The sequence below is a fragment of the Manacus candei genome, unplaced genomic scaffold, assembly GCF_025592945.1.
Source record: "Manacus candei isolate 608988 ecotype Guabito, Panama unplaced genomic scaffold, ASM2559294v1 h1tg000002l, whole genome shotgun sequence".
Lineage (NCBI taxonomy): Eukaryota > Metazoa > Chordata > Aves > Passeriformes > Pipridae > Manacus > Manacus candei.
Window position 1 is genome coordinate 115,286 of NW_026138050.1, and position 27,861 is coordinate 143,146.

The 27,861-nt window shown below is 38.1% G+C and overlaps 1 protein-coding gene across 8 annotated transcripts; it reads right to left on the minus strand.

Annotated features, from left to right (window-relative positions):
- Positions 1-9: 9 nt before the first annotated feature.
- Positions 10-27,058, minus strand: PDPK1 (3-phosphoinositide dependent protein kinase 1). Of its 8 annotated transcripts, none has more exons than XM_051786286.1 (14): positions 26,927-27,058; positions 17,660-17,929; positions 16,529-16,571; positions 16,193-16,330; positions 14,890-15,034; positions 12,390-12,487; positions 11,555-11,630; positions 10,104-10,172; positions 9,524-9,620; positions 8,210-8,383; positions 7,622-7,839; positions 6,918-6,975; positions 5,840-5,992; positions 10-5,256 (listed from the first exon to the last, which is right to left on the minus strand). In XM_051786286.1, exons 2-14 carry the CDS (start codon positions 17,870-17,872, stop codon positions 5,149-5,151), a joined length of 1,590 nt encoding a protein of 529 aa, XP_051642246.1. In that variant the 5' UTR covers positions 17,873-17,929; positions 26,927-27,058; the 3' UTR covers positions 10-5,148. The 8 variants fall into 8 exon arrangements, with proteins under 8 accessions (XP_051642246.1, XP_051641919.1, XP_051641830.1 ...); XM_051785959.1 differs by lacking the exon at positions 26,927-27,058 and adding an exon at positions 26,753-26,882; XM_051785870.1 differs by lacking the exon at positions 26,927-27,058 and adding an exon at positions 26,687-26,863.
- Between the last annotated feature and the right edge of the window lie 803 nt (positions 27,059-27,861).

The window sequence follows — 27,861 nt, forward strand, 5'->3', positions numbered from 1 at the left end:
GGCGGAGGCTGCGCAGGACCCTACATGCCTTTATTACAGACTACCAAGCATAAGTGAAATCCGTCATCCAGTCACTAACTACACATCTACAGCACAGAGATCTGTCGAGAGGAGAATAAACAGTCATTAAATTATGAGATATGATTAAATCATCGACCGATAGAAAATTTATATAATAAAGCCAGAAAAAAGGTGTAAAATATAGTTTACAATAATTATTCACATTCAAGGCTGTACATCAATACATACAACACCATGGCCCCGAACATGAATTCAATCCAAATAATTCATATATTAGAATTTAAATAACACAGACTGAACTAGAGGCCAACAAGAGCCAGCAAATAACCTTATAAGAATAAAAATACAAAAGTGTGTATCTTATATCATTGCATTATTTGCTTCTGTTTTCACAAGTTCTTGGAAGAGGGGAGATTGTTTTGTTGTTTGTTGAGAGGGGCTGGGGTTTTTTTTGTGGTTTGTTGTGGTTTTTTTTTTAATCCATACATCACAGTTACAGCTACAAACCAGGTAGAGCATATTACACATGTAACTGACTGCCACCAACCTGAAAACAGCTAGCATACATCTATCAAAACTGAGTATGGTTCCTAGTTCCAATTTTTTCTCTTTTGTCAGATACAGTAACTTTAAATTCTGTCACAATTTTGAACTTTTGCCACATCCAATCAGAGTTAGTACATGGTCATAGGAAGCTTTGCCAAATAGCAACCATCTACATTCAGTGCCCTGCTGACAGACAGACCTCATTCTCAGGAGCAGTGACAGGACTCAAGGAAATGTCATGAAGCTGAGTCAGGGGAGGTTTAGGCTGGGTATCAGGAAAAGGTTCTTCCCCCAGAGGGTGGTTGGGCACTGACCAGGCTCCCCAGGACAGCGGTCACGGCCCCAAGGCCGTCAGAGCTCAGGGAGTGTTTGGACAATGCTCTCAGGGACAGGGGTGGGACTGCTGGGGTGTCCTGGGCAGGGCCAGGGGTTGGATCAATGATTCTTCTGAATCCCTTCCAACTTAGGATATTATGTTCTAAAACCAGGTTAGTGGGTGCTTAAGAACCTCTCCAACTGTTTATTGTATAAAAGTCATATTTCTTCTACAAAAGACAAAACATTCTTAAATGATCAGTCTTAAAAGAAAACATGCCGTTTTGGGTCACAGAACTACTTGTTTGTAAGCTCACTTGATAAACTGATGGACAATCTGCATCATGAAGCTTTGCAAGAGCATTTCCATTTGATTAATAAAATATTTGCATAAATTATACCAGGCATCCAGCAAAATTTCAGATATAAATACCACACCTATTTGTGTAATTTACTAGTAGGAAGTGATCAGAATCCACAGGCCACATCTTTAGGCAACTATTACTAGACAAGTTCTCTAGTCAGTAAGATGTTGAAATCAAACGTTTTGTCCACAGGCCAAATGAAGTAATTTTCTTGACTTCACTAAATCATTCAAAAGAAAATGTACATGTGGGAAATTCTCATGATTCTTCAAAGTTCCCAGCACAAAATGTAATGATATCAAGCACATTAAATTAAGAATCTTGAACTATGAAAACTGATTAGAATCATCACATCTTTGTTTCAATCAACAGTTATTTCCAGGACTATATATAGCAGATACTTCACAACTAAAAGATGTGAGAAAGAGAGAAGTGGAGCACAGTACAGATACTTTGATGTTTTCAGCATCTAAGTGCTTAGCAAATGGAATCGTAATAGGTCATATCAGTCTGCTCACAATGCCTCAACATCACATCTGAAGCAAGTCTTCCATAACGTAAAGCCTTTACGAAACTGGACTTTTAAGGTCAATGGTAATAAACTAGTTTCTCCAGTTTATCGAAGTAGTTTTAAATTTCCTGTGACTAGGCTGGATGCTGAATAAAACAGTGTTATTCAAAAGTCCTTTCTAGTAGTAATAGATGTATGACTCATGTGAAGTAGTACTTCATCCTTTCTTAAGCTCCACAACACAGAAAACTGATGCAATAGACACCTTTCTGAAATTCAAATCCCCAGCAATGAAAAATTACAATACTATTGACCAGATTCTTCATAAATGATTGGTAATTGTTCAAATTGCAAAAGATGGAATGAATCGATAGACTGGGTTTTCTGTAGGTTTGCAGTCAGGAAGAGTCTTAAGAAGAGTCTTCTAGTGATTAACAACTTTTTTTTTATGCTTTGAAAACCTTGGATTAAAAGCAGAAAAATCACCTGGCTTATCTGCAGCTCTGAAGAACCTCCTGTGTACATTTCATTCCAAGAACTTCCATGAACCTTAGGAGTGATCTTCAGGACAAAGATTAGAACCTACCCCAGGTATAAGCATTTAAAATGGGAGCCAGCCCGTCATAGTATGCAGCGCCTGTCAATACACATTTAAGTGGACAAACTGGTAAAACATACTTGAACCCACAATTGCTTTGTGTTGCCTCACTGTTCTTCTGCCACCTTTCAAAACCAGAGATTTCACTTACAGTACAAGAAATACGAAGACCTCTCCCAGAAAAATTCTAGATCCTTCTCAAAAAACCAACAGCTAAGTAAGACTGGATTAGGAACACTGAAGCTCTAAGTGGAGGGATGCCTGTATGAGATGCTCACAGTTTTCTAATGACAGCATTGTCAATTAAAAAAAGGAATTCTAGAATGCAGACATCAGCCTTCTTGACAGCTTCCTGCTACCAAGATCTGGCTGGCTGAAAGCTTTTGGTGGGCAGGACAGAAGTCTACTGAGAGAGGATTTTCCAGGTGTGAAAAAGCATAGTAATTGCTTTGCTATGGCAAAACGACTAAAAGTCTAAATATTACAGAAAACATGGTTAAGCATAGTTAGATTTCCACCTAGTGAACAAACCAATGGAGATCATTTTGCCAGACTTTTGTGTGAGACCAAGGTTTGTCACACTGCACAGCAGTGGCACCGTGAATCTCCATTACTGCCAAACTCTCCTGTATAAAGCTGGGAATACGTCTACATCTCTACACCAGAGCCTAAATCCAAAAGTGGTAGAGTTGCCTCCAGTGGACACAACATATGGCTGGAATTTGACAGCCGGAGAACAAATCGATAGCACTGCAACAAACTTAAAATACCTGTCATCTTGGTTAGAATGGCAAATATAGCTTAATACAGACACAGATCAGAGGTGCATTGTGCTATTCCAATTTGAGTGACAGGGAGTGTACTTTGTGTGTGATGAAATTGCTCATGATGCAAAAGGGAATGCTGTTCTCTCTTCCTCATCTCAGCCATTTACAGGACACCTTCACTCCCTTAACACCAGGCACTGTAAGCCAGGAATTTACTTCTCTCAGGCCTGCGGACATGGTGGGATACAGAAGACTACCAGAATGCAGTTCCTCCAGAAGAAAAGGCAACTGCACTGTCTCTTTTAAAGAGTGAAAGATACTGGAAAAGCTGAACTGCCATCAAGTTCAACCACATAACACAATTTTTAAGAGCTCAATAATAAATCTCCTTCACCCTGTACGAGAAAATATTCAACATGCATGTGTTTTCAGAGAAATCCTGATAAGCCACTGCTTTTAAAATACTGCTTCTAGAACAGTACCCCACGAGATTTTTCAACATTGTAGTGAAACCTTTCTTTGGTGGAAGGAAAAGCATATCATAGTATGACAACTCAAAATTCAAAGAGATGGTATGTGTGGAAAATGAATAAATAGGTGTGATGTTTATACTGCTTTTTAAAAAAAGGAGGAATGCCTTTGTCCAGACCTTGGTCATTCCTCTCTGCAAGGTTCAGGAACACAGGCATGTTGAAAATACCATTAAGGGAGTTGGTTTTAGCACACAAAGTTGTGTCTTTGCAACACCGTGAGAAATGTTTGACCACAAAAAAGCCTTAATTTGAACAGAATAAAGGAGATCGATATGAAAAATATTTTCATTTTATAGATATGCTTTAAGTACCATATATTTTCCCCTTTGTACGAATATTTTCTTTTGATTTTCTAACCAGATTACTTTATTATCTAATATTTCAATTGCTTACATTTTTTTCTAGAGTTCCTGAATATTTGGCCAAGGACCAAAAAGAGGATTATTTGACAACTCATTATACAATGAGACAAAAAAAGTCAAGTAATCAATTGTACAAAGCTTTCACACTTCCTTCTCTACCCAAGTAAACAGGTTGGCCCCACTAAAACGCACAAAACATGCACACCCTGGGAAGAAAGCTTCTAACTCTCATCTGCTGAAAAGGTGAAAAACTATTTACTACTCCAACAGTAACCTTTTCCCCCCATACTAACTAGCTTCTTTTTTAGTTAGCATTAGTTAAAAGCGTGCTGGTAAGTTTATCGTCCCTTGATTAAACACACATGATTCATATTAAAATTTAAACTGAATGTTTAAAATCTTATATGGTTCAGAAGCCAACATTTCAATTTTAGGAAACTTTCAGTGCCACGTTCAGCATTTTACTCTCTCAAAACCTTTATCATTGGAGCCTGTCTGCCAGACACATACATCTGACTCATTCACGTAATTGCTAAAGTACCACGTAAATCCTGCAACCAGAACTATATTAGGAATTACACAAGGGTGCAACTGACCTGGCTACAAATGCCATATACCAATAAGCTGGGGGACTGTGAGGAAAGGAAGAGAAAAAAGAGGTGGTGCTTAGGAGAGGCATATAAAAGCTCCCTGATGAAATACAGTTTAATGATAATCTGAGAGTCACAGAAAACTCCAGCCCCATGAAATGCAAGGCTGGTACATGATTCGGCATGTGTGCGTGTGGATTGGTTTTAACTCATCTTAAGTGAAGCTGGTAATGCAAGGTCTATCCACTAGTCTGCAGCAGAAACTGAGCTGAAGTGCACAAAAGCAAGATCTTCACTGCAATGATATGCATGTGGAAGCCTCAAAATAAGCACAAAGAGCGAGCAAAGCAACCCTGAATTCCATTAGGTTTTTGCTTTTCTTCCTTTTTTTCTTTCTTAAAAAAAAAAAAAAAAAAGAACATTTCGAACATATGCTTCCCCTTGAGATGGTAATAGGTGGGTTGAAAAGATTCCTCTGATCGGCTGCACACGGAGTTCTAGCAGCAAGTAGGGAAACTGGGAAATTTTGGATGAGCTTTACTATTTTGCAGCATTCTGGTGGTATCTGTTCCGCCAAACTTCATGTATCTTTTTGCACCATTTATGAGCATTCCCACTTGGGTCCATCAGGTAATATGTCCTGTTTGGCTATAAGTGAACAACATTTTAATGATTACTCCAAACACAGTTTAAGCAAAAAGACATAATTATTCTGCACCTACCAACATTCAGAATTAGTTCATAAAATTTCTAAAAGTTAAACTGAATTACAGCTATATAATATTATATATTACTGAATAACCATACATCTGGCACATTGTTAAGCAGTCAATATATTACTGGTATACTCCTCATAATTTACTACATACAAAGAGGGCTAAATTTTCAAAGTCCTTCTTAAGAGCTTCCTTCAAATCCCCAAATCCACATATAGTTTATTTAAACAACAATAAAAATACAGCTGTATCTTTGTGATAAATGTCTATGTCAGGGTGAGGTTTTGTGGGGGGTTTCTTTTATTATTATTTGATTTTGTATGGGGGAATTGGTTTTGTGCTTTTTTTTGGTTGGTTTGTTTTGTTCAGGTTTTTGTTTTGTTTTAAATTAAGACTATCAACCCTTGTATTTAAGTAATTATATTTTCTCCAGAGAAATCTATTTGATAACAACTTAAATTAGCAGCTCAAGGACCTTAGTACCTTTTACAAGGAAATCCAAGAAAGAAACTTACCGTATGAACAAAAAATGTCTTAAAATTCTTGGCTTCTGGCCGCAACTCTAATGACCATGGAATTTCTCCTTTTAGAACTTTGTTGACAGGATCCACATAATACAAGTGGGGCCCTTCTGTGAGCAGCAATTGGCGCCGACGTGCAAACAATCCCTAGTGAGAAAAGTAGAAGCAGCAATGCAAAAAAAGGCACAAAATAAAAATGTAAATGTGCAGATCTATGAATTGAACAACAGAGGTAGAATAAAACCAGCTCAGTGATAGGAGAGTATGTTTGGATTTGGGGGACTTCAATTTTCCATTTACTTTACCTATTTGACCTCACTCCTTTTTTAAGGGGTTGCAGTGCATTCCTACTATGTGGCAAAACACAAGTACTCTTTCAGGAAAACATCTTCAAATTCTAGCAAAACATAAAACACCTAGCTGTACATAGTGAAGCAAAATCTATTTGTCAAAGATTCCAGCACAGAAATCAACAGTTGTGATTTTGTAGAAAAGATAGGAACAAGCAGGTACTAACTTAGATGAAAGATAACCTTCTTTCCTGGAAAGTTGATGCAGACTATCCTTGCTCAGCTGTACAATATTAAAGTTAATACTTAAAGCTGTTCTAATGCCACCTCTGCCCCTCTCAGAATAAAGGCACTAAGTCAGATTCAGGAAAAACACCACAGTTAAGAACAACATGAGCTTGTATTTCATTTTTCAGTATTTGTGGCTCAAGCCACATTCAGACACACATCAAGACAAAGTGATCAAGACAAAGTGTTTAGTGGGCTATATCAGATTGGGAAGAGAAGAGGGAGCAAAAACTCATTTACTACAATCTCAAAATGAAAGTATCAATAGCAGCTCTACTTTTAGCTTTTCCAAGAAATCAAAAGCATATCACAAAATTAAGAAAAAACAATCTACTCACAAGAAAACACAGAATTTTTAAAAATAAACAATTTGCCACTTACTTATGTAAGTTCAACAAGTAAGCTTTAAAATAGGTTCCTTATCTATGCTGCAACTGTGCAAAAATGTGACAGCTGAATCTTGTTACAGGAAATTTAAAAAAAAAACCCCTTACCTTTCTTTTGTCCACTGGACCCATTTTCAGGATTAAGTTATTTTCTACAAACTGATGCCTTAAAAAAAGAAAAATAACTATTACTCCAGAAGTAATTCTTTCATAGAAACAGCTATTATTAATATAAAGCAGTTTTTCATTTCACTCCCTAGCGTCTCCTTTTCCACCAAAGAGTCCTGAGCAACTTTACTAGATGAATTTTGTACTCTTCCTCATTCCAGGCCAAGGAGTTTTTTCTAATTCCTGACAGGGTAGAAAAAAAAATTTAAAAAATCACAATCACACATGAGAAACTTCTCTAAAGCATGCAAAGAAATGCTATCAGTTACATAGTCTGGAGATATTTTGGTTGGATATCAACAGAATATTACACACACAAAAACCCAACAACTTATAGTGTCAGTAAGAAAGGAGGAACCTTTTCTAGTTCTAGGACTTCAGAACAAAGACTCCTCAGCACTGGGTAATGTCATTCTGCCTATCTTAGAAACACACTCCATGCCATCTTCTAGATTTGGTACATTTTAGAAATATAGTATTAGGGTTTTGCTGCTATTGCTTTAAAAATAGAAGTCAAAAAAATGTAGTTGCTAATTGCTTGAACATACTAAGATTGACAAATATTAATTTAAATCAAAATCCCTTATTTTTCAAGGTTCTTTATTGCTGTGCAAGTAAAGATGAGCGATATTCAAAGATCCTACCAAGGATTTCCACCAGCTTGTTTTGCCAGAAGTAACCTCTTCTCATCTTCAGAAAACTGTAAGTCCAGCTCAAAGGAATTGGTGTCAAGATCATGAATATACTGTTCAATATTTCCTCCTGATGTCTGTGGTGTACTTGTCTCTGGGACAGACAGTGAATGGGAAGAGGCAGAACTAGAAACTTGCATGCAACCAAACTGACTCAGGAGATTGTCATACTAAAGGAGGAAACAAAACGAAGTAATTAAATGTTTTGCATTAAACTTTGGTTTTTAATTTAAGCATGGTTTTGTTTATTTTGCTTTTGGGCAAAAAACCCATTCTCTATAGATTAACAGGCACTTATGCAAAAAAGTATAATTGATCAAAAGCAAGCCAAACAGTATTTTTTCAAAACACTCGCTCTGTAAGAAAAAAAATGTTGACTTAAAATTTTACCCAGCAATTTTATCTTAGATTAATACTTGAAGTTCTCATTAAAACATAACTAAACAGTAATTTCAGTAAAAATATTTAATATTCAATAATTATGCCTTAATGAAAGTCTCAGGCAGCATCAGAGCTGAATATATGTACAGATAAACATACATTTCCATAACAGTCTTCATCATCCTCTGACATAGCAGGTAAATATGCTGTAAGTTTAGGAGGTGTCTGAAGATGTAGGTTCTCCCACACAATGGATTCGAAGAAGGGATGAGCCTTAAGAGGTCCATATCCTCCCATTTCTTCACAACCTAATCTGTTGGTAGCATCTAGAACCTGAGCAAATCAAAATTAAGTTACCCTCCATAAAATAATGACAAGGGGCAAGCACCATTCACATTTGCACAGCAGCATGTGAAAACTTAAAACCAACTGTCCTAAGCATACATATGTATAATACAAGGAGACTACTTATAATAAATAAGATGTTATTTGTCGGTACGTCATGTCAGCAACATTTTGTAGTAGACCAGCTCACAGATCTAAAGGAAGGAGCACTTCTTTCGGTCCACGCAATTTTTTTTTTTTTGTTCTTCGTAAACACAGAAGCAGACATACAGAGAAGGCCTGATGGAACATCTCATTTAAGTGTAGTCCACTATCACATTCTAGTGATGCAAGAAGCTGTGGAAGCTGTAGTTGGTGTCAAATATCAACCTCTCAAGCATCCTAAAATGACACGGTTCTCAGGCTGTTAATATAACCTGGACTTCACCATTCAGCAGGCACTGACTTGGCCATAGAGCTGGCCTTGGACACAGGAATGCCCTGCTAGGCCCTTTACGTTGTACCCATCATCATCCACAAAGATAAGCATTTCCTCCTCACCCCCTGCTAATATGCTACACTATTGAATTTGAAAAAGCTTATACCACCCAAAATGTTCTCTGCATATTCACTTTAGTGTCATGGCTATAATCTCACTCATGGGATAGAACTACTTTCTCTTCCTACTTGTCAAACCTCCACATGAACAGTAATTCTTAGACTGATACTATTGAGATGTGTTAAAGTGCATGCTAATGCCAAGGTAAGTGGACTTACATTGTAATGAATGTATCTGCCTGTGATGTATAGAAGACTGTTTTCAACTAAATGATCCATTATACAGCTCAAAAAGAATTAATCTGAGAACTATATAAACTTGAGTATTTGAATCTTAATGTCTATGTGTAATGCACAGTGTCTAGAATCACTTGCTTCCATTCAGAGACATTCCTTGTCCACATTTTAAGTTTAATGCTGTTTAACAATGGATGTTGATTTCTCAAGACACTCCCCTACAGTCAATAATGCTCACAGCCCTTCTTACTATAATGTTTGCAACAGAGTGCATAGAAACTTTCAGAAAAGTTTCTGAACATAAGCCAAATGTTTCCAGTGTCATCAAGTGATTTAACAGCAGCAAATATTTACCAATAACTTTTCAACAAGGTCTTTCGCCTTGGGAAAAAATTTTTCTGGAAAGTCATATTCCAACTTTATTATCTTCTGGAATATAAGATATTCATTTCTGCAAAAGAGAAAAATATTGACTCTTGTTATTAGTTTTCCATGGTTCTTTCACCTTAGCCTGCATAACTCGGACAAATATTAAACCGGAAATCTACAAGTTAAGTCATATTCCCATAAATCTTCCTAGGAGAAGGAGTACAAGTATCTATGATCCTATAAGCACCAGATACTTGAGCAATAACAAGAGAAGTTCAAATGATGCAGAGAGATGCCTTATACCCTCTTCACAAATAAGGTTATCTCTATGGTACAAATTACATGTGAAATTTTAGGATAACTTAAGGAATGTCTCTCAGGAACTCTAGTTACAGCTCTCTAAGCAACTTCAAGACATCAAAAAGAACAAATAATAGCAGGTATGACATTAACACCAACACTGCATCGTGAAAAGTTGTACTTCAGAACTGGTAATAAGGTAAAAATCAAAATCAAGTCAATATATTTATGATCCACGTATAAAGAATTAGCTTAAATCTCTTACCCGGCTCTAAATGGAGGCAATCCAGCTACAAGTTGATATATTATACATCCCAGAGCCCAGAGGTCAGAGCTTCAAAAGAAAGAGGAAGAAACATATAGCATCTTTTCATAACAGAAGTCTTTAAACTGTAATTTAAAAAGAAAAATTCTTAACTTTCTGCTACTTAAAACATAGCACAAACCCCATGGATAAATTTGCTCTGTATAATTTCCATACTATTCTCACTTCAGCCCCTGACAGAAGAGAAGGCTAGCAACACAACTTTGTTAAAGAAAAAAAACTATACAGTAACAATCCCACAACAACTAACTACAAGGACACATGCAAGACTGAATTCTCAGGCAAAATAATATGTATATAAGTCTGAAAAGAATACTGGTTTATCCCCTATGACAATTCAAAGATGCATCCAAATTAATGCAATAGAATTTAAATCCTCTCCTCTAAGTATTTTATAAAAAAAACCCACCAAACAAAACAATACAGCTTTTTCACTTGAAGCTCTTCTTAAGACACAAACAAAAAGGCAGACTATATGGTATGTGGGTGAGGGAAAGTTAAGTTTTAGCGTGTTGGCCTGAAATAGCACTTTAAACTTAGTGTACTTCAAGGTAAGCTACACATTGATTTGATTAAAGTTTCAAAATCCTCATGGAAGACTAAAATACTATCAGAGACTCAAAACTACTCAAATTACAGATGAGGCATTATGCAACTTCTAAATGAAGATGACAGCCTGATGAAGTCTTTCCATCAGCCAAAAAAGTTAAAACCTAGCACAAATTACTACAGTTATTCCTATAAGAGTTCTTTTTTCCCCCCTATGGTTTTTCAGCAATTAACTTACTCTTCCATCACCGTAATAAAATAGATCTACGCATTCAGCGGGTTACCATCAACAAGCAATTTTAATGAGTTAAGAGATTTCTTAAGGGCATCACTCAAACCAGGCACAGAGATGAGCTTTAAAACATTGCAAACCTCAAGTACAGCTTAGCAAAAATAACTGCAAGTTGATCTAAATACAAGTCAAAGAACGCTGCAGCCTTTCCCCTAACTGACAGCATGCGACATTGGTTGTTACTACAGCAGGAAATACCATTATTTGAGGAAGATTTTATAAAACAGAATTAAAATAATTACATTATTTGGATAACATAAAAAATTTGATATATTTATGGGTAAGAAATCCAACTTCACATTATACACCGTCAGCAACACCTAATCCTGTTTGTAGAACTCCAGAAGGTAGATGAATTGAGGAAACCAGCACTAAGACAAAAAGCAATACTTGTTAAGAAAAAAAAATTTTCAAACTTTCTTAAAAAACTTTTACACACAAGCATCTTTTTTCTTTACAATACTAAGCTTCCTTGCTTGCTTTATCCACTCCTCCCCATTTAACAGCATCCTGACAGAGTCAGTGAAGTTCTGAAATGCAGAGTCCTCACCTTTTACAGGCAGATTTCTCTGTCAGCAGTTCTGGAGAAACATACTGTGCTGTCCCAACAAATGAATTTGCCCGTGCTGGTAAGGAAAAAGAAAGAAATAAGCCAAACACATACTTATGGATAAACCAATCTTTCCTTTCCTCCCCTGTACCAACCCAATTAAAGAAACCTGCAAAGGCAATCCCTTGCAAGTTACATAATGCTACCAAGAACCCATGGGAATTTAATTTCTCTATCAATCCACACAACCTGCTCGGAAGAAACAAATCAGTCTCAGTGACACTCATGTGGTTCAAGAAGTTGGGCATTTAGGTACTCTGTCAGTTATAAAATCTACCAACAGAAGCTTACTACATTCAAGAAAAAAAGGTTATCAAATTGAGTTCAGCTTAGTGCTTTTTTCAGGCATTGTTTGCAGCATCTATTTACAGGTTATTACTAAAAACTAGCGACACAAGAATTCTATAGCCTTCAGTGGCTATCAGAGTTGCACAAATAAGTTAAAGACATAAGCAGAGTAAAAACTTATTGTATCAGCTGAGCCACAATACCTCTGTTTGTATTCTTGTCTTGCAAATGAAAACTAAGTAATTTGAAGTAGTTTGACTTCCCACTATATTTGGTGATCCAGCTGGCTATAACACTACACCAAATATTACCTTTTCTGACATAATCCAAGCAGTGACACTCAAAACTGTTTCAAGATCTCTCAGTGATTTAGATGAGGTTGACGATATTTGAAAGTTATAATTCGGTAAATACAACATATGTACATTTTCAAAGGACCACTTGCTATAATTATCTGTGTTACATAATGAAATAAATCATGGCATACCTTGTCTGCTATCTGCAGATAATACTTTCGCTGTTCCAAAGTCTGTTATTTGAATGTGCATATCTTCATTTAATAAGATGTTCTCTGGCTTAAGGTCCCTAGAAAAGACAGATTTTTATATTCAAACACCATACAAATGAAAGTTGCAAAACTGTCTAGTGATTTAGGTATACAATGTTATCATAAATGATGTAGACATTCTATAAACATCGTCGCAACAACTTTCTTCTAACTTGTAGCTGTCAACCTGCAGACTATCAGATTTGGATAAGCCCCCTAATTAACATTTTTTCTAAAAAGACCTTAAGTAATTAATCATCTCAAAACTACACTACTGTGCATCTCAACAGAAATGAAAAAAAAACCCATAAAAACAAAAAACAAACAAAAAACTCCCTGAAACAAACAAAAAAAAGCACCTCCCAACAAATCCCAACAAAAATCTCATCCCACAAAAACACACACAAAAACCCAAGCCCTTTCACTCCAAAGCCTTAATTTAAATAACACCTGACAGACTGATACGGCATTAAGATCTTCTAGGCCTGTTTCCTCTGTGCAAAACTCCAGTTAGTCAAACTCCAGTGGCAAACCCAGCCCCAGCTAAATGTCCAGACTACGTAAGAACTGTAAACCACCTCCATGTATAATCTCTCTTTCAAATGTATGCCTACCATTTGCATGGACACTGCCACCAGTGTCCATTTTCTGAATAAAACCAGACCTCACAGTATGACGAACACAATAGAAAGTAATATAGAGTTAGATGTCAAGAGGCTTGTCAGCAACAAAATAAGGAGCATAAAATAAGGGTGACACTGATACGGTATTACTTTGCACAGAGTTTCCTCAGCTGAAAAGATGACATACTTCCCCCTCTTAAGCAGTATCTTTGAATGCTCATAAAGAAATTTGGAGCATGGGAGTTGTTTTGGTTGACTGGTAAGAAAAAAAAACAGTACAAATTCAAAGCTGTTTTAAAGCTGTTTCCATCAACCACTGTGCAGCATTATTTTCATCGGATTGCAGCCCCCTATAATGAAAAAGCATGGGTTGTACAATTTAGAGTCTGCGGATTAGCACAGAGAGCAATTGGAATGAAGTAATTATGACATACAAGCCATAAAAATCCTCTTCATTTTCCTGTAACTAATCTCAGAGAGATATATGAATGGAATGGACCCTTTTAACAGTTCTGTGTGGGGCTTTTTTACATATACATTTGTATGTAGACATATTGTACTCTATACACACATATACACAGTGTTCATATTATACACCTACATTAATACTGTATTACGGATCTATAGCTATATAACTGGATACATAGAGATATATCTGTAATAACTTTTCCAGAGTAGCCTGACATCTGAAACTGTTTCTGTCTCATGTCCTATTTCTTTAGGCAGCAGAAAATCCCAAGAGCTTTCAGGCACTGCTAGAGCTGTGGCCTTATAAACTTCATACTAAGTTCTCTAATTGCACAATCTCACTGTTTTCTTTTGAGCTTCTCATAAGGGCCTTCATATGAAGACAAGCATAAAGCAGCTCTTCTGTAACACAAGATTTCCAAAATAGGCTTAGTAACACTGACAATCATGCTACATTCATTTTATAAGCCTTCTCTCAGCCTAACACATGGACTGTAAAAGTGAATGAAACTGGGAGTTCTTGAATGTTTTTTCACCCTCGTGGAAAATTTTATGCTTTCATACTCTCCACATCCATCCCCCTTAGATTCTATTCCAAATTATTACACAAAAAAGTATTAGAACACTTTTTCCTTTTAAATGTAACTGAAAGAAGTAATGCTATCAGAATTATAATCAGCCAGCTTTCTGCCAATTAGCATATACTGTTTCACGACAACTGCTCAGTAACCTACAGACACAATAGATTCCTCACCCAAAAAGAAGTTCTGCAGCTCAGATGTTTAGTACTTAAAACCTTAATTTATTTAATAAACGTGAGTGAAAAAACATGATTATCCAAAGAATACAATTACATTCAGAACAACTGTGAAAGTACTATTAGAAACTTTGCTAGATTTCACCATTTACCCAATTATTGTTCAGCTTTGTGGAAATTGTTCACTCAGTGAAAACTGATACAGAATAATTTTACTTTTCTTGATTATATAGCACACACTAAATCACACACCAGAAAAATTCTAATTACCTTTGCTACATAACAGCACAGGAAAAAAAGTGTAGTTAAACAAAAAGTCTGTTTCTGTTTTCAGACCAACTGATCAAGCTTGAAAGACAAGCTTTTGGTAATGCTAATTCTAGGCCAAAAGGTTTTCTTACTTCTTCCTGCTACAACAGTTTGTATAACAACAGAGATTGGCTCTCCTCCTCAAGTTTTCTATGTTTAGCTACTGATGTTAACAGTACCAGTGCTGATCAAATGCTACTATGTGCTCATTTCACAAAATTCACAAAGAATGTTTCTAGAAAAAAACATAATCAACTGCATGTTGGTCTCAACTTTGTATTACCTGTGAATTATTCCTTTCCCATGCAAATACTCCAGGGCTGATACAATTTCAGCAGTATAAAACCTGGTACAGGTCTCATCAAATGAACCAATTTTGCGTATATACTTTAGCAGCTCTCCGTTTTTGGCATAGCTAAGCCCAAAATCTGCATGTAAGTAGTTAAGGTCTATCTCTAAGCCATTCTAAAACAAAAATCCCCACATCTCATTCCAAAGATAAGAATGATACTAAAAATACATAAACAGGAGGGAAGAAGTTGGTTAATTTGAAACTTTACACGGCAGCAGCCCAAAATAATTACTTAAATATGTTAACAACCTAGGACACAGGTCCAAATTTCTTAGCACAGCAAAGACTACGTAAAGTTTGTTGTTTTTTCAGACTTGTGACCCGACTAATTAATTTAAATTGTATACATAATTGCCCTCAAAAAGAATTATTTACAGTAAAAACTGATATAAGTTTAAAATTGTCCCATCACCTGAGAAGTACCAGAGCAAGTGTTTCCACTACAAAGAGGCTCTGTGAGCTCTTTTAGTGTATGCTGCATGAACTCCAGGGCCTGCAAGCACTGCCAGCAGCCTCTGGGAAAACCACAACTACTTACTGACCCCACAAACAGACTGATCTATCCCTTTAGCCTTGGCACAGCCAATTGGAAGCAGAAAGTTTAGGAGGAAATTCGCATCATTAACGTTTTCTTCACAAGGAAAAAATAAAGCCAACTGCCAACCAGTGAGCTTCCAGGATGAAACTGTACTTTGCAATTACTGCTAGAGAGAGAGCACGGGAAACAGAAGCCCAAACGGAAGATTCAGATTACTCTGTAAGCACTTTTACAGAAGAAAAATTTTAATAATAGCTCTAATTGCCAAAAGAAAAAAATAGCAGTAAATATAGCTGGCTACCCCTATTAAACATGGGAATCGTGGTGTTTTACTATACATATCACAAATAAAATACTTCTTAAACACTTCTCATACACCACCCCAATTTAGTATTTTTAAATTACTTTAAACTTGGATCGTTGCAAGTCATCCTTCAACATTTACCACACGGACAATTTGCTTTGTTGCTCTCCCCCGTCCCACAAGACACCCACTCTTTTCTTTGAGGGGACCTGCTCATTCCATCTGCTTAATTTCTATTAAAAGCATGACTGCAAAAATTGCAGCACATACATTAGGCTATTTAAAGTACCTGAAGTTATTTTCATCATTCCTGTTAGACCATGTTTCAAAGGAACCTAAACTGGGTTCCTGTTAAGAAAGTGTTACAGCAAGTTTTAAAACACAAAGGATACATAGCTTTTCATCATCCTGAAAGGTGAAGTAGAGTTTCACAAAAAAAGGGTGATCCAGACGGGACATTACATCTCTCTCTCGTGTCACATATGGCACCTTGTTCTCTTTTATGATATGACGTTTTTCTAGAATTTTAACTTAATGAAAAAAAATAGAGTGAAAATAGAATAGGTACAATCAAATGAAGTCCATCTAAGTAATTTGTTTTGGGGCTTTTTGGTCTGATAAAATTATCATAAAACCACTAATTCTGTTTTTTTCAACAGGTGTTTTGTACCAGGACTACATTGATATTATATTTTCTAATAGTTCATGTTAAAGGAGCCAATACTTACTGGCATACTCTCTAGAACTTGCCAATTCTCGAGCCAAGACAACCTGTTGCCAGAGGAGAAAAAACATACTGTAACTGGTCATTAAAGATGTACACTAACACCAATTTTGATCTTCCAGTCGGTATTCAGAACACAACAAAATATTTAAGCATGTGTTCATATTATGCTGGCTTCAACAAGACTTCTGTGGAAATTCAGTTCAGCACAACAACGCTTGTTTTGCTAAAAGACTTACACACTTGAGAGGGAAAACAATGATTTACTTTTTTTCCAGGAGAATTCTGAAGGTTGTAACGTAAGTCACAGTAAATCGCCAAATCTTCTTCAAGAGGGGACGAAAAGCCACAGGCTGAGGAATATTTATAAAAATCTAATTGTCACAGTACTTTCCTTAACATAAATGGCGAAGATCGAAAGATAAAATTTATCTGAGAGACCAAAAGTAAAAAGTCACACAGAACTTTTAACTACTCACAGTTTGTTAAGAAGATTTAAATAAAGGCAATGGTAGATTTCCAATTAGTAGAAGCAAGAGACGAAATTTCAGGCAAGCAGGTTTACATTTTTAAAGAGAAGATTTTGGGGGAACACAAATGAAAGCTCATTTTCAAGAAAGAACTTTATAAAAGGTAACTTTAAAGACAATTGGAAAAGTCCCCCTTGCCTGAATGCGAGCAATAATCTTGTAACAACAAATGACTAAAGTTTTCAGCTTTCCCGTTGTAAGTTTATATCCATTTCAACACCTTGCTAGAATCTCAACTTTATACTAATTGCATAGTTCTTACAAAGACAAACTCCTAGGCCAGTTCCAATCCTTTATACCATAAACTTTTAACATAAGCTATTATGCTATCACAATTATATTAGAAAGCAATGTTGACTGAAAATCCAAGCATGAAGACATTAGGATACAATGGAACTTTTTATGAATTTAGAAGGTGCTTGGAAAAAATCAGCACCCGTATTTAGTGCAACACTGTTTTAATAGTTCAGCTTAAAACCGCTATGTCCCATTCATTTATTCTTCAAGCTGTTCTTTCCAGATTTAAATCTCATCAATCTTACACACACAACAAATTTTGAAGTTTATCTAAGATATTTGGCACCTCTTATAAAAAGTAAAGTTACCGTTGAGAAAGATCCTTCGCCCAGAATTTTCCCAAATTTGAAGTCATCAGGTCGTTTCTTTCGAGGCTGTGGAGGCTGCTGTCCTGTATGTTGCTGCAAGGAGCTGGAATTAGATCTTGATTCAGGTGCTGTGCTTTCCATGTTAGATCCCTGTCTGCTGCCACAGGGAGAAATGACAGATGGAGTGCTGGAATCTGCTTCGTTCCTCACCATTGATGGGGATGAGCAGGAGCATAACACTACACTTGACTGGATTGGAACAGCATCATACTGAAAAGAGAAATGAAACTGTTATTCCCATACCTGGTGCAACAGCACTTTATTTCCATACAAGAATCACATAAAGTCTTCTTTGTAAGAGTTATCATTAGAAATTTCTTTAGGAGGGAATGTCAGTATTTATTTTGGCAGCTCCAATTTGTTAAACAACTCTGTTTAGGTCAGGCTGTCATACAGTCATAAGTCAAACGTCTGAATATTTAATTAATGTTTTTTTCAAACTCAAAAAAATGCTCCCTAACACCAAGTTACCAAATTTCACAGTATATTCTCCTACAAATAACATGATCTTTAAACATCTAGTTATACAATGAATATCTGTTTTACTAGTAACATTAGTTCAGAAATCCAAGTTACAATGAACTGTAAATGAACACATGAAAACTTTATTGGAGACAAAGGACACATTCTTATTTTTTTACTTGGAATTTCACTTTCTTCAGTACAACTGGGGAAGGACAAGAAGAAAAGAGATAACATACAAAAGGCAGATCAGCTGGAGGGTTTAATAATCAGCAATACCTAATACTTTTTTTTGAAGAATGCTCTGGTTCATGACCTTTTAAAACAAGGGAGATTATATTATTCAAATTGTACATATGGTCACATAAGGACAACCCAACTGCAAAACAAAGAACCAGACATTGCCCAGAAAACAGCAAGTACAAGAAACACACTCCTAAAACTGATTCATGCAATATACAAAGAAAATCATCATTTGGTACCCTTTCATCAATTTTCCCTAAGTAAGACCAAGGAATCTTGTCAAGCTGCTTTCCATCTCTTTTGGTAAAAGACCATTAGTCTCTCAGGACCTGCTTCAGATGTTTTAAGTGAAACTGGCCAGAAAATGTAAACAATAGGAGAGCTCTGCTAAACTTCTGCTGACAACAAAAACTTAAAGGGTACCTAAAGACATAGATAAAGAGTTAGACCTTACTCTTCTTTCTACCAAAACATGACTACAATTAAAATATGGTCCAAGTACTTAGGTATAACGATGGGACACAAGTGGAGAATGAACTTAAGCTAGTCCATACTTGAATACGCAGAATTAGAAAGCATGAACTAGGAGAAGCAAGGTCTTAATGCCACTGGTAGGGTGCAAACATTAAGGAAAAAAACCAAAACAAACCAGTTTCAGGAGAAAAATCAAGACACTGAACTCCTGGGAAACAAAAAAATCTAATCATCTGACTAGATTAAGCTCCTGAAACCTGTGTGTTTATTAAAGAACCTGACTGTTTCAGCCATCTGGTAACACAAAACTCTGAAAATTAGGATCACCTGCAATTCAACAGAACCCTTAGTGGATATAAGAACTACGGACTGGTGTATGTCATAAGTGCTAGACTAAAATATTATAAGAAATTCACAGACTATCATGAATATAAATCAATACAAACATGGGTGCCCTATATCACCAAAGTCTGCTTAAGAAATTGCAGGATTCAGAAAGCAACATACCAACACTCTGAGATATCTATAAATTTATCTTTTCACTTACAAATGAAAACTGAGAGGCTTTCAAAACAGATATGACATGATATAGCACAAGAGAGCCTCCCTGGCTGTCATAGTATTCCATCACATCTCTGTGACAGACTAGTCTTACATCTCTGCCAAACACAGCTCTTTGGTACAGGGACATCTTCCATAATCTACGACTCTAAGACTTACTGTACAAACTAATAGATCTTGAAGTAAAAATGTGAATTCCTTACATTAACCTGCACAATTAAGAAGGAATAAAAGCTTTTATTTCACATTAAGAGAAGGCAAAACTGCTTTCAGTGGACAGGTGTTTTATTGTTTTAGAAATAAAGCTGACTTGCCACTGTTTATCAATACTGAGATTCTGTTAAAGACAGTTTAAGTTAGATAGAGTTGGCCTGAGAGGTTTTGTAAATTATTTTGACATTGTCATATAAACTAAAAGTTCTGAAATTGAAATTTATTTTGTATTGCTTGTAATTTAAACATTGACAACCTGGGGCTTTAAAGGGAAAAAATTAATAGCTGGCAGTTATACTTAATATATTCTTTTCATGGCACACTAGTGTTTCAGACAGTTGACAAAGATGCAGCAGCTGCATCTGACATACATCTTGTATCTGAAAAAGAGCATCAGAAGGGGCAATTAACAGATATTATGCACAGCTTTCCCACTGGCCTCCTCCCCCCTCATATCCCACAATTAAAATGTTTACCTTCTCTATGTTCCCCAATACCTATTTGTGACAGTCTCCACTTCAAAGGCTAAAGTGCAACACACCCTGGGAGTTCCAGCATATTCCAAAATTGAAAAGCAACTCAGCAGGTCAGATACCAAGGCCTGAATATATGTCCTCAGACTATGCCTCTTAGTACTTAAAATGAGAATGCAGGCAAAAGCAGTGTAGTTCAGCTACAAGAAACTTAAGATACAAAGAAACACTGATTCAGAATAAGAAAATCCAACTAAAAGCCTCACCTTTCAGTGCAAAGAGCACAGTACAGGTTGCACTTCCCAGTATATACCAATCCCACACAGGAGTGGTTTGCAGAAACTGTAATGACTATTGTGTGATCCCTATCAATATTTAACACCAGTTTTCCTTTCATAAACTGTGAGTACGCCAGAGAGAGTGCCCTGAATGAACGCAAGCCAGAGCAACATTAGATAGTGTGCGCTCATAAACTGCAGCAAATATCAATTCTCAGACCTTACATGCTCATGTCTATTTCTGCTCTGGACTTCTGCCTAAAAACGGATTGTCAGACTCTCCCTAAGTGACCAACAGCATCCTCTTTCTGTTAACCAATTGTACGTTTGTGTGTAGAGAAACAATATACTGAATAATTTATCAAACTCCATTGCATGCCAGTTTCCATTTATATATGCTTAGAAGTCTGTCAGATAGTTTAAAGAATTTAACAATACAACTATCTGCCAACATTATTATTACCTCTAAGGAATGAAGATACTTGCCTAAAGAGAAAAAACATTCATTAAAAAGTGTAATGCTGTCACTGTCTTGTCATTATAACCTAAAATCAAGCATGTAATGGATGGAACAAAACATAGATTAAACCAAGCCTCAGCAGTACTTCTGAATGCACCACACAGCTAGTAAATTGTAGTTAATCTAACAAGTTAACCTAACAAGTTAACTTTGACACTCTAGTACATACAGCCACATTAAATTAAATTAAAATATCATAGTAATTTGGAGGTATTTACAAACATGTATTTTGCTCAGTTTCAGCTTGACAGAAGTTCAACAGGATTTCTATGAGCAAACACTCCTCTCCAAAAAAAAAGGCATTTATTAAAAATTATACTATGTTACAAAGATATTTTCCTGAGACACCAGGATGCTCTTTTCTACAGAAAAGTTCTTTGAAGATCAGAATAAGCCATTTTCTTCAAATTGCAGCAAACAAGCTCTACTCCGAGTATTAACTGTAGATATTTAAAAAGCATTAACATCAAACATTAGTCTCCTCTAGCACAGTGGTTTGCATTTATGTTGCATAGAGCTGCATCAGCACTCCTTCAAACCTCATCATCAAATGGTATGCAAAGATGACTGCAGAGAACTTAGAATTTAGCTCATAACCCAATTCCACACATCTTGAAGAAACTGACCATTAGTCAGCAAAACAGTCCAAAGCCAAACAATATGTCAAAACCTATACTTTGATCAAGGTTCATAAATGGTTACCAATTACTACATTTAAATGAACAAATTAAAATCTCATATTTTAATTATAAAAACTATTTTAACACAAATTTGTTTTGCAAAAGAATCCGAAGTCATACATCTATCTGGGGTGACATTTTTCGATCTCAGAAGTTGCCACATGAAAAACTGTTGCTTAATAGACCATTTTTATGAATAAACCATGTAAATTTCAAAAGCATTCAGCTATATAAAAGGAGGATTTTTTGTTGTTGTTGTTTAAACAGAATGCTATGCTAACTGATTAAACAAGTCTAGGAGCCGACCCACCAAAACAACTATGCTCACCTTCATGCCCACTGTTATTTGAAGTTTCTCAAATGCTGGATGGTAAGCACTCATTGAAGCACTGCATAAAACTGTCCCCTCAAAAAATCTCTTAACAAAATATCTTCATAGAAATAACCATAATTTAAAAGACAAGAAGAGATCTTTAAAAATCATGTCTTGGTAATACATTCCACAATTAAACATTATATGAATTAGTGGAAGGGAAAAGCTTGGAACAGATAATTCTTCAAAGACGCTATTTTACCTAAAATGGCTGGCACCTTTGTGATAGTGGGAAACAGAAGTACTGTTTGTCTACTGATGTTCTTTGCTTTGTGCAGTAAATCCATAACACAGTTCATACATAAGTGAGTAATGAGGATATCAGCTTCATGTTATATCAGCAAAAGTATAGCAAATAGGCTCAATGATTTGGAAGTAAAGAGAACACCTCTGCATTATGAGACTGTTTTGACTCTTCTTTTAGGGAATAAAGATATTTTATCTACAAGACTGATTTTGTTTCTATAGAAATTAATTTTTCACATACAGAGCAATGCTGATCCAAGATTTTAGTTAATGTAAATGCCTTTCTCTAAATTTGACCACCTTACATACAGTGGCATTTCCTGCCACTAATTTCCAGGCTTCTAATTCCAAATTCAGGTAGGGATTAAAGCTAATGAAAGGATTTGTAAGAACCTGCATATCAGCCAGTTACACTCTAACCTCCTCTACTGCTAGGCAAAGCACTTAAGTTCCAAGCACCTTCAGGGACAGAGACTATTTAAGGCCTCCTTTCACTGCCTTGAGCCTCAAAACAAATCAGAAACAGGAAACCACAAAAATCTCCAAGTCCGCCTATGGCCCAAATAAAAAAATCTTAAGTCAGTCTATGGCCCAAATAGCTGTAATGTAAACAAGCCATTGAGAATTCATCTCACATAAAACAGATCTAGGCTAGCTCACAAGAAAACAAAAGCCATCTGTGATTGCAGTGGTCTATAGATCCCAGGCTACACCAGCAGCTACTCCTGAGGCACAAGGATGTTCAGGTGCTGCACAGCAGGGATGCGGCCCACTAACACACAGAAGGACTTCCAATGCCAGCAGCTTGAGGAGGCAAAGAGAACGGTTTGGTGTGAAGAACAGAGAAGAAGCCACACAGAAGTGGCAGTATATAGATAGAGTCTATAAAGGATCCATGGCACAGTCAAAAACTGTAAATTAAATTTCTGCAGGATTACTAAAGAACCAAACACCAAATTTAATACTTTCTTTTCAGAAGAATGCGCTATGCAAGTTAATCCTTGTAATTTTTCACCATAAAGAACTATAAAGTATTTGCCAGGTGAAGTATCTACAGCTTGTTTTTTAAAGCAGAAAGTAACTCTCACGTTCAGTATTTAGTCACACAGCAGAACAGTTATTTCCTCCAGCGCTGTTGAGTAGAATCCATAAGATGTTAAAAATAAGGTTCTAGACCAAACAGCTAACTGTGTGCATGTTGTGTTCAGTCCTTTCAAACACTTTAGACTGTGGTAACTTTCCACAAGCTTAACTGCAAGTAAGATGTCAGAAAGGGAAGTGAGGAGGGAGGACAATCAGCTCCTTCCCCTTTTTTGCTTCTTATTACACACATATAATCTAACTTGGCCACTTGCAAAGAAAGATTTTCTTATTTGAAATACCAGAAACAGTGATTCCTTGGCTTCACACATATTCTTCATAAAGCTCCAATACGAGGAACTTGGAAAAGGATTTTATCTTTCAAATATACTGTAAGTTCACTTGCATATTTTCTGATGCCAGAGATGTGCTAGTTCTACAGCAATTCCTACAGTTTTTCTAGAGAAAAAATAACTATATAAAATACAAGTTTACCGTTAAAAAACAAGGGTTACTAAAATATTTCACATCTTCATAGATCAAACTTATTTTTATTACTTTGCCGGTTTACTCCATTTTTCAGTCCAACAAAGTGATTGTGCCCCTGGTTTCATGCCTTCTGTACAAAAATTCCTGCAAGAATTTCAATAGTCAGCATCTCTTTCCAAGTTTTTCCTGCACTGCTGCTTTCCAGCTGATCTGCTTTAGGGAAGTGCAGTGAGCCCAAGACTGCTGGGTGTCTTACAATGGCAAGCTACAGCAATCTAATTATTGAGTTTCAAGAGCTACAAGAAACAGACATTACTTCTGGTACTGTAAGTAATGGATCAATAACCCAAAAGACAATTTGCTTTAAAGTAAACAGGCTACCTCCACAGTGGAATCATGGTTTAATTGAACATTGCTATTATACCCAGATTATTCCGTGGATCATCTCCTTTCTAAGGGCTACAAGCACTTCTTACATTGGAAATATGAATGTATATAAAACTGCTCCTCTTAAAACTTTCAGTTTTTCAACCTTAGAGTACCTCTTCAACATCAACATCTTTTACTATTTTCTATTCCTGCAGCCTGCTCTGGTAAGGGATTTACAGAAAAATTATCCCAACTAAAAGCCTACACATGAGTGATAAGCACTAATCATAGCTTTATGCTGAAAACTCAAGAGAAGAGAATATTAAGTAGATAGGTATGTAGGGAAAACCTCTCAAGCCTATCTGGAAATTTTACAGCTACAAATAACTACAAACATAACTCTTAATATAGCCTAATCTAATTCTTAGCATAGATGCAGAAGTTACTCTATTGAGAATCCAGTTACTTAAAAAGTGTAGTTCATATTAGTTCCACTGGAAAAAGAAAAAAAGGCAGCTAGCAGTTTTGTTTGGACAGATCCATGACTACACTATAGGTTTTATCAAGTCAGAAACACTGGTAGAATAAAATAATTGCTAGAGCAACTAAACATTCCAGTGAAGATGTGCTGCAAAAGAAGACATAAATTACCATACTCCCAGACTCTTCATTTTGAGAGAAAGGGCACTTCTTGATTTGACACCCAATATACTTACAATGAAGGCATTAACAGCAAAAACTAAGACCACGCTGATCTCTGCAACTAAAGCAGCACTAAAATTTTTTCCCTCTTAAAAGTACAATTCCCTCCTTTTTTACCACGTCTTCAAAAAATAGTAGAATGTTTTTGGAATTGTCCTCACATACAAAAATATAGAAATTAACTGGTTTGGCAGAGAATAGTTGGAATATTCCTTTCAAAGCTGCATTCTATTCTCCTCCCTCCCATTCCATCTTATGCATTTACAATAAAATAATCACAGAACTCCATCACGCAAATCATTAACTCGATCACACAAACATTAACAGTAACTTGCTCAGAGCCTCAGAAATACCGCATTTCCCATATGTGATATCACCTGCATTAAAAAAACAGCTGAATCGAGCCACCTCTATCTGGTGCTGCCTATCAGTACACTCACCTGACCAGAGAAATATTAAACAGAATGGAAGAGAAGGAATTAAAGAAATTACCCTGAAAAAAAATCTCTTAATTTTTACAAAAATGGTTGTCAACTTTGTTCTTAATTTTCCCCCCTCTGCATGTTTCTCTTATGGGCAGGGACTTAAACTGTATCTAGAAAAGGAACAGAAATGCAAGTACTTTGGAGAGAAAAACCTCAAAAGACAGGCAATAAGCAAGGGCAGAAGCACAAAGGGAAGCATACTCCTTGTTTAAAAGAGTCTGATGCTAAGAAACAGCTATACAGAGCTCCATCAAATAGCAAAATTAATGCCTTTAATAAACAAACATTGGTTTGTTTCATAGTCCTTGATGCAGCATCTCATGAGCTCTGCAGGATTATTCCATGCAATATTTCCATTCTTCAGTCAACAAATATGATTATGCGCAACACCCTAAGGAAAAAAATCACTGAGCATGAAGAGGACAGCACAGTGAAACAGGATGTCAACAATCACCACGGCTATGCCAGTCTGCACACAGAAGAGTGCTGCAGAGTGGAGCTTGGCAGCTTGGAACTGACAGAAACAACACATGACCTAAAAGTACAGCAGCACGCACACAAGGATAAGGAACACAGCACTGCCGGTTAAGTTACACCAACATCAATGAAAGCTGGGGGTTATTTTTCTTTTCACGAGTGAAGGTCTACACTAAGTAAACTGTACAATCTACAGCGTGAATTAAGATTTACCATTACCACACCTGCGTACCGGCTACAACTCCATCTTATATTAGTGTACACAAAATGTCACAGCTTTACAGTGTCAGACTAACGTAAACAACTGCGTGTGAAACGGCGTCCTACTGTGACCCTCACGATCTTCCTCACGCGTTTGTTCCCACTACAAATGAACTCGATTGCAGAGTAACAGCTGCCTCCCCCAGGGTAACAGCCCCGGCTCTCCCCGTGGGAGACGGCCCGGCAAAGCTCCGCCAACGGCCCGTACCCGGAACCGGCAACGGAGCTCCGCGAGAGGCCGCGGGGCGGCCCCTTCACTCTCGGCCAAGGCCTCGCCTCCTCCCGTGGAAGGACCGAGCTCGGGCGGGGAGCGGGGCCCTCACGCAAGGCCCGCGGCGACCCAGGAGCGGGGGGCGGAAGGAGGACTGGGAGCAGCAACGCCGAGACCGGCCCCACAGAGGGCAGCGCCCGCCCGCCTTGCTCCAACGGCCGCAGGCGGCGCGGCAGCCAGCGAAACTCCACCGCGCCCCGCCGCCAGCAGAGCGCCGGGCACGGGCGGCCACCGCTCACGAGCCGGCCCCGGCGCCTGGGCCTACTTATTCCGCAAGCACCCCGCGGGCCGCGGCCCCGGGCGGACTCACCAGGGGACTGCCGGTGCAGGCCATGGCCCGCCCGACCTGCGGGCCGCCCCCCGCGCCCGGACTCACCAGGGGGCTGCCGGTGCTGGCCATGGCCCGCCCGGCCCGGGGTCGCTCCCCGCCCGTTCCGCACCCGGCGCTCGGCCCAGCCCGAGCCAAAGGGGCACCCGCGTCCCCCGCCCGTGACGTCACCACAACAATCCCCCCCCGCGGGCGGGACTTCCGCGCGCCCCGCGCGCTCACTGGAGGCCGCAGCTGCTGCTCACGCGCGGGCCGGGACAGGGCGGCCCCGGCAGCCTCCGCGCCCGAGCCGGATCGAGCATGAGCAGTTGTAGGGGTGACGCTTCGCAGGCTGCGCTAGGTGAGGGCGGAAAAGGGCGGGGCCGCCCCTCCCTCGCGCGCTCACATCCGGATTCATGCCACGACGCCGAGGGAGGGGCGGACAGTGACGTCACCGCATGGGCGGGGCCTCGGGAGCGCAGCCCGGGGCTGAGGTGCGTCACCGCGGCGGTTCCGGGGCGGGTGTTCGCTCTGCGAACTGGGGTTCCCTCCCGCGGCAGTTCCTACAGGCCCTTGTGTCCCGTGGCCCGCACGAGCCCGCGGGGCCCGTTAACGGCGCCCTGTCAGGCCGTGTGCGAGCGTCGCCCCGGCCCGCGCCCGCTGGACCCAGTGGGGACCCCGCCGACCACGACACTGCAGCGGACAATTGGAATTTGTCAAGGAATTCACAGAATTGTGAGGCATTACTCAAAAGGATGAGGCAGAAAAGGACAACAGCCAGCCAGCTTTCCTGTATGATAATTTTCTCATCCTTTTCTTTCAGAGTAGAAAAACTGATAGTAATCTTCTAATAGGTTGGATGCGTGGGTCAGTGGAGATGTGTAGTTTATTGTTGTAAGCCTACCTTCACTCATTTTCAGACTGGAGTCACATTTTAGGCCTCTCAGAGAAACTCTGCCAAGTAGCAAAAAGCTTTTGTGTAGCTTAGGCATTCATAGAATCATAGAATCAGCTGGGTTGGAAGGAACTTTCGAGATCATCAAGTCCAACCCTTGATCCACTACCGCTGCAGTTCCCAGACCATGGCACTAAGTGCCACATCCAGTCTCTTTTTAAATATCTCCAAGGACGGAGAATCCACCACTTCCCTGGGCAGCCCATTCCAATGTCTGACCCTC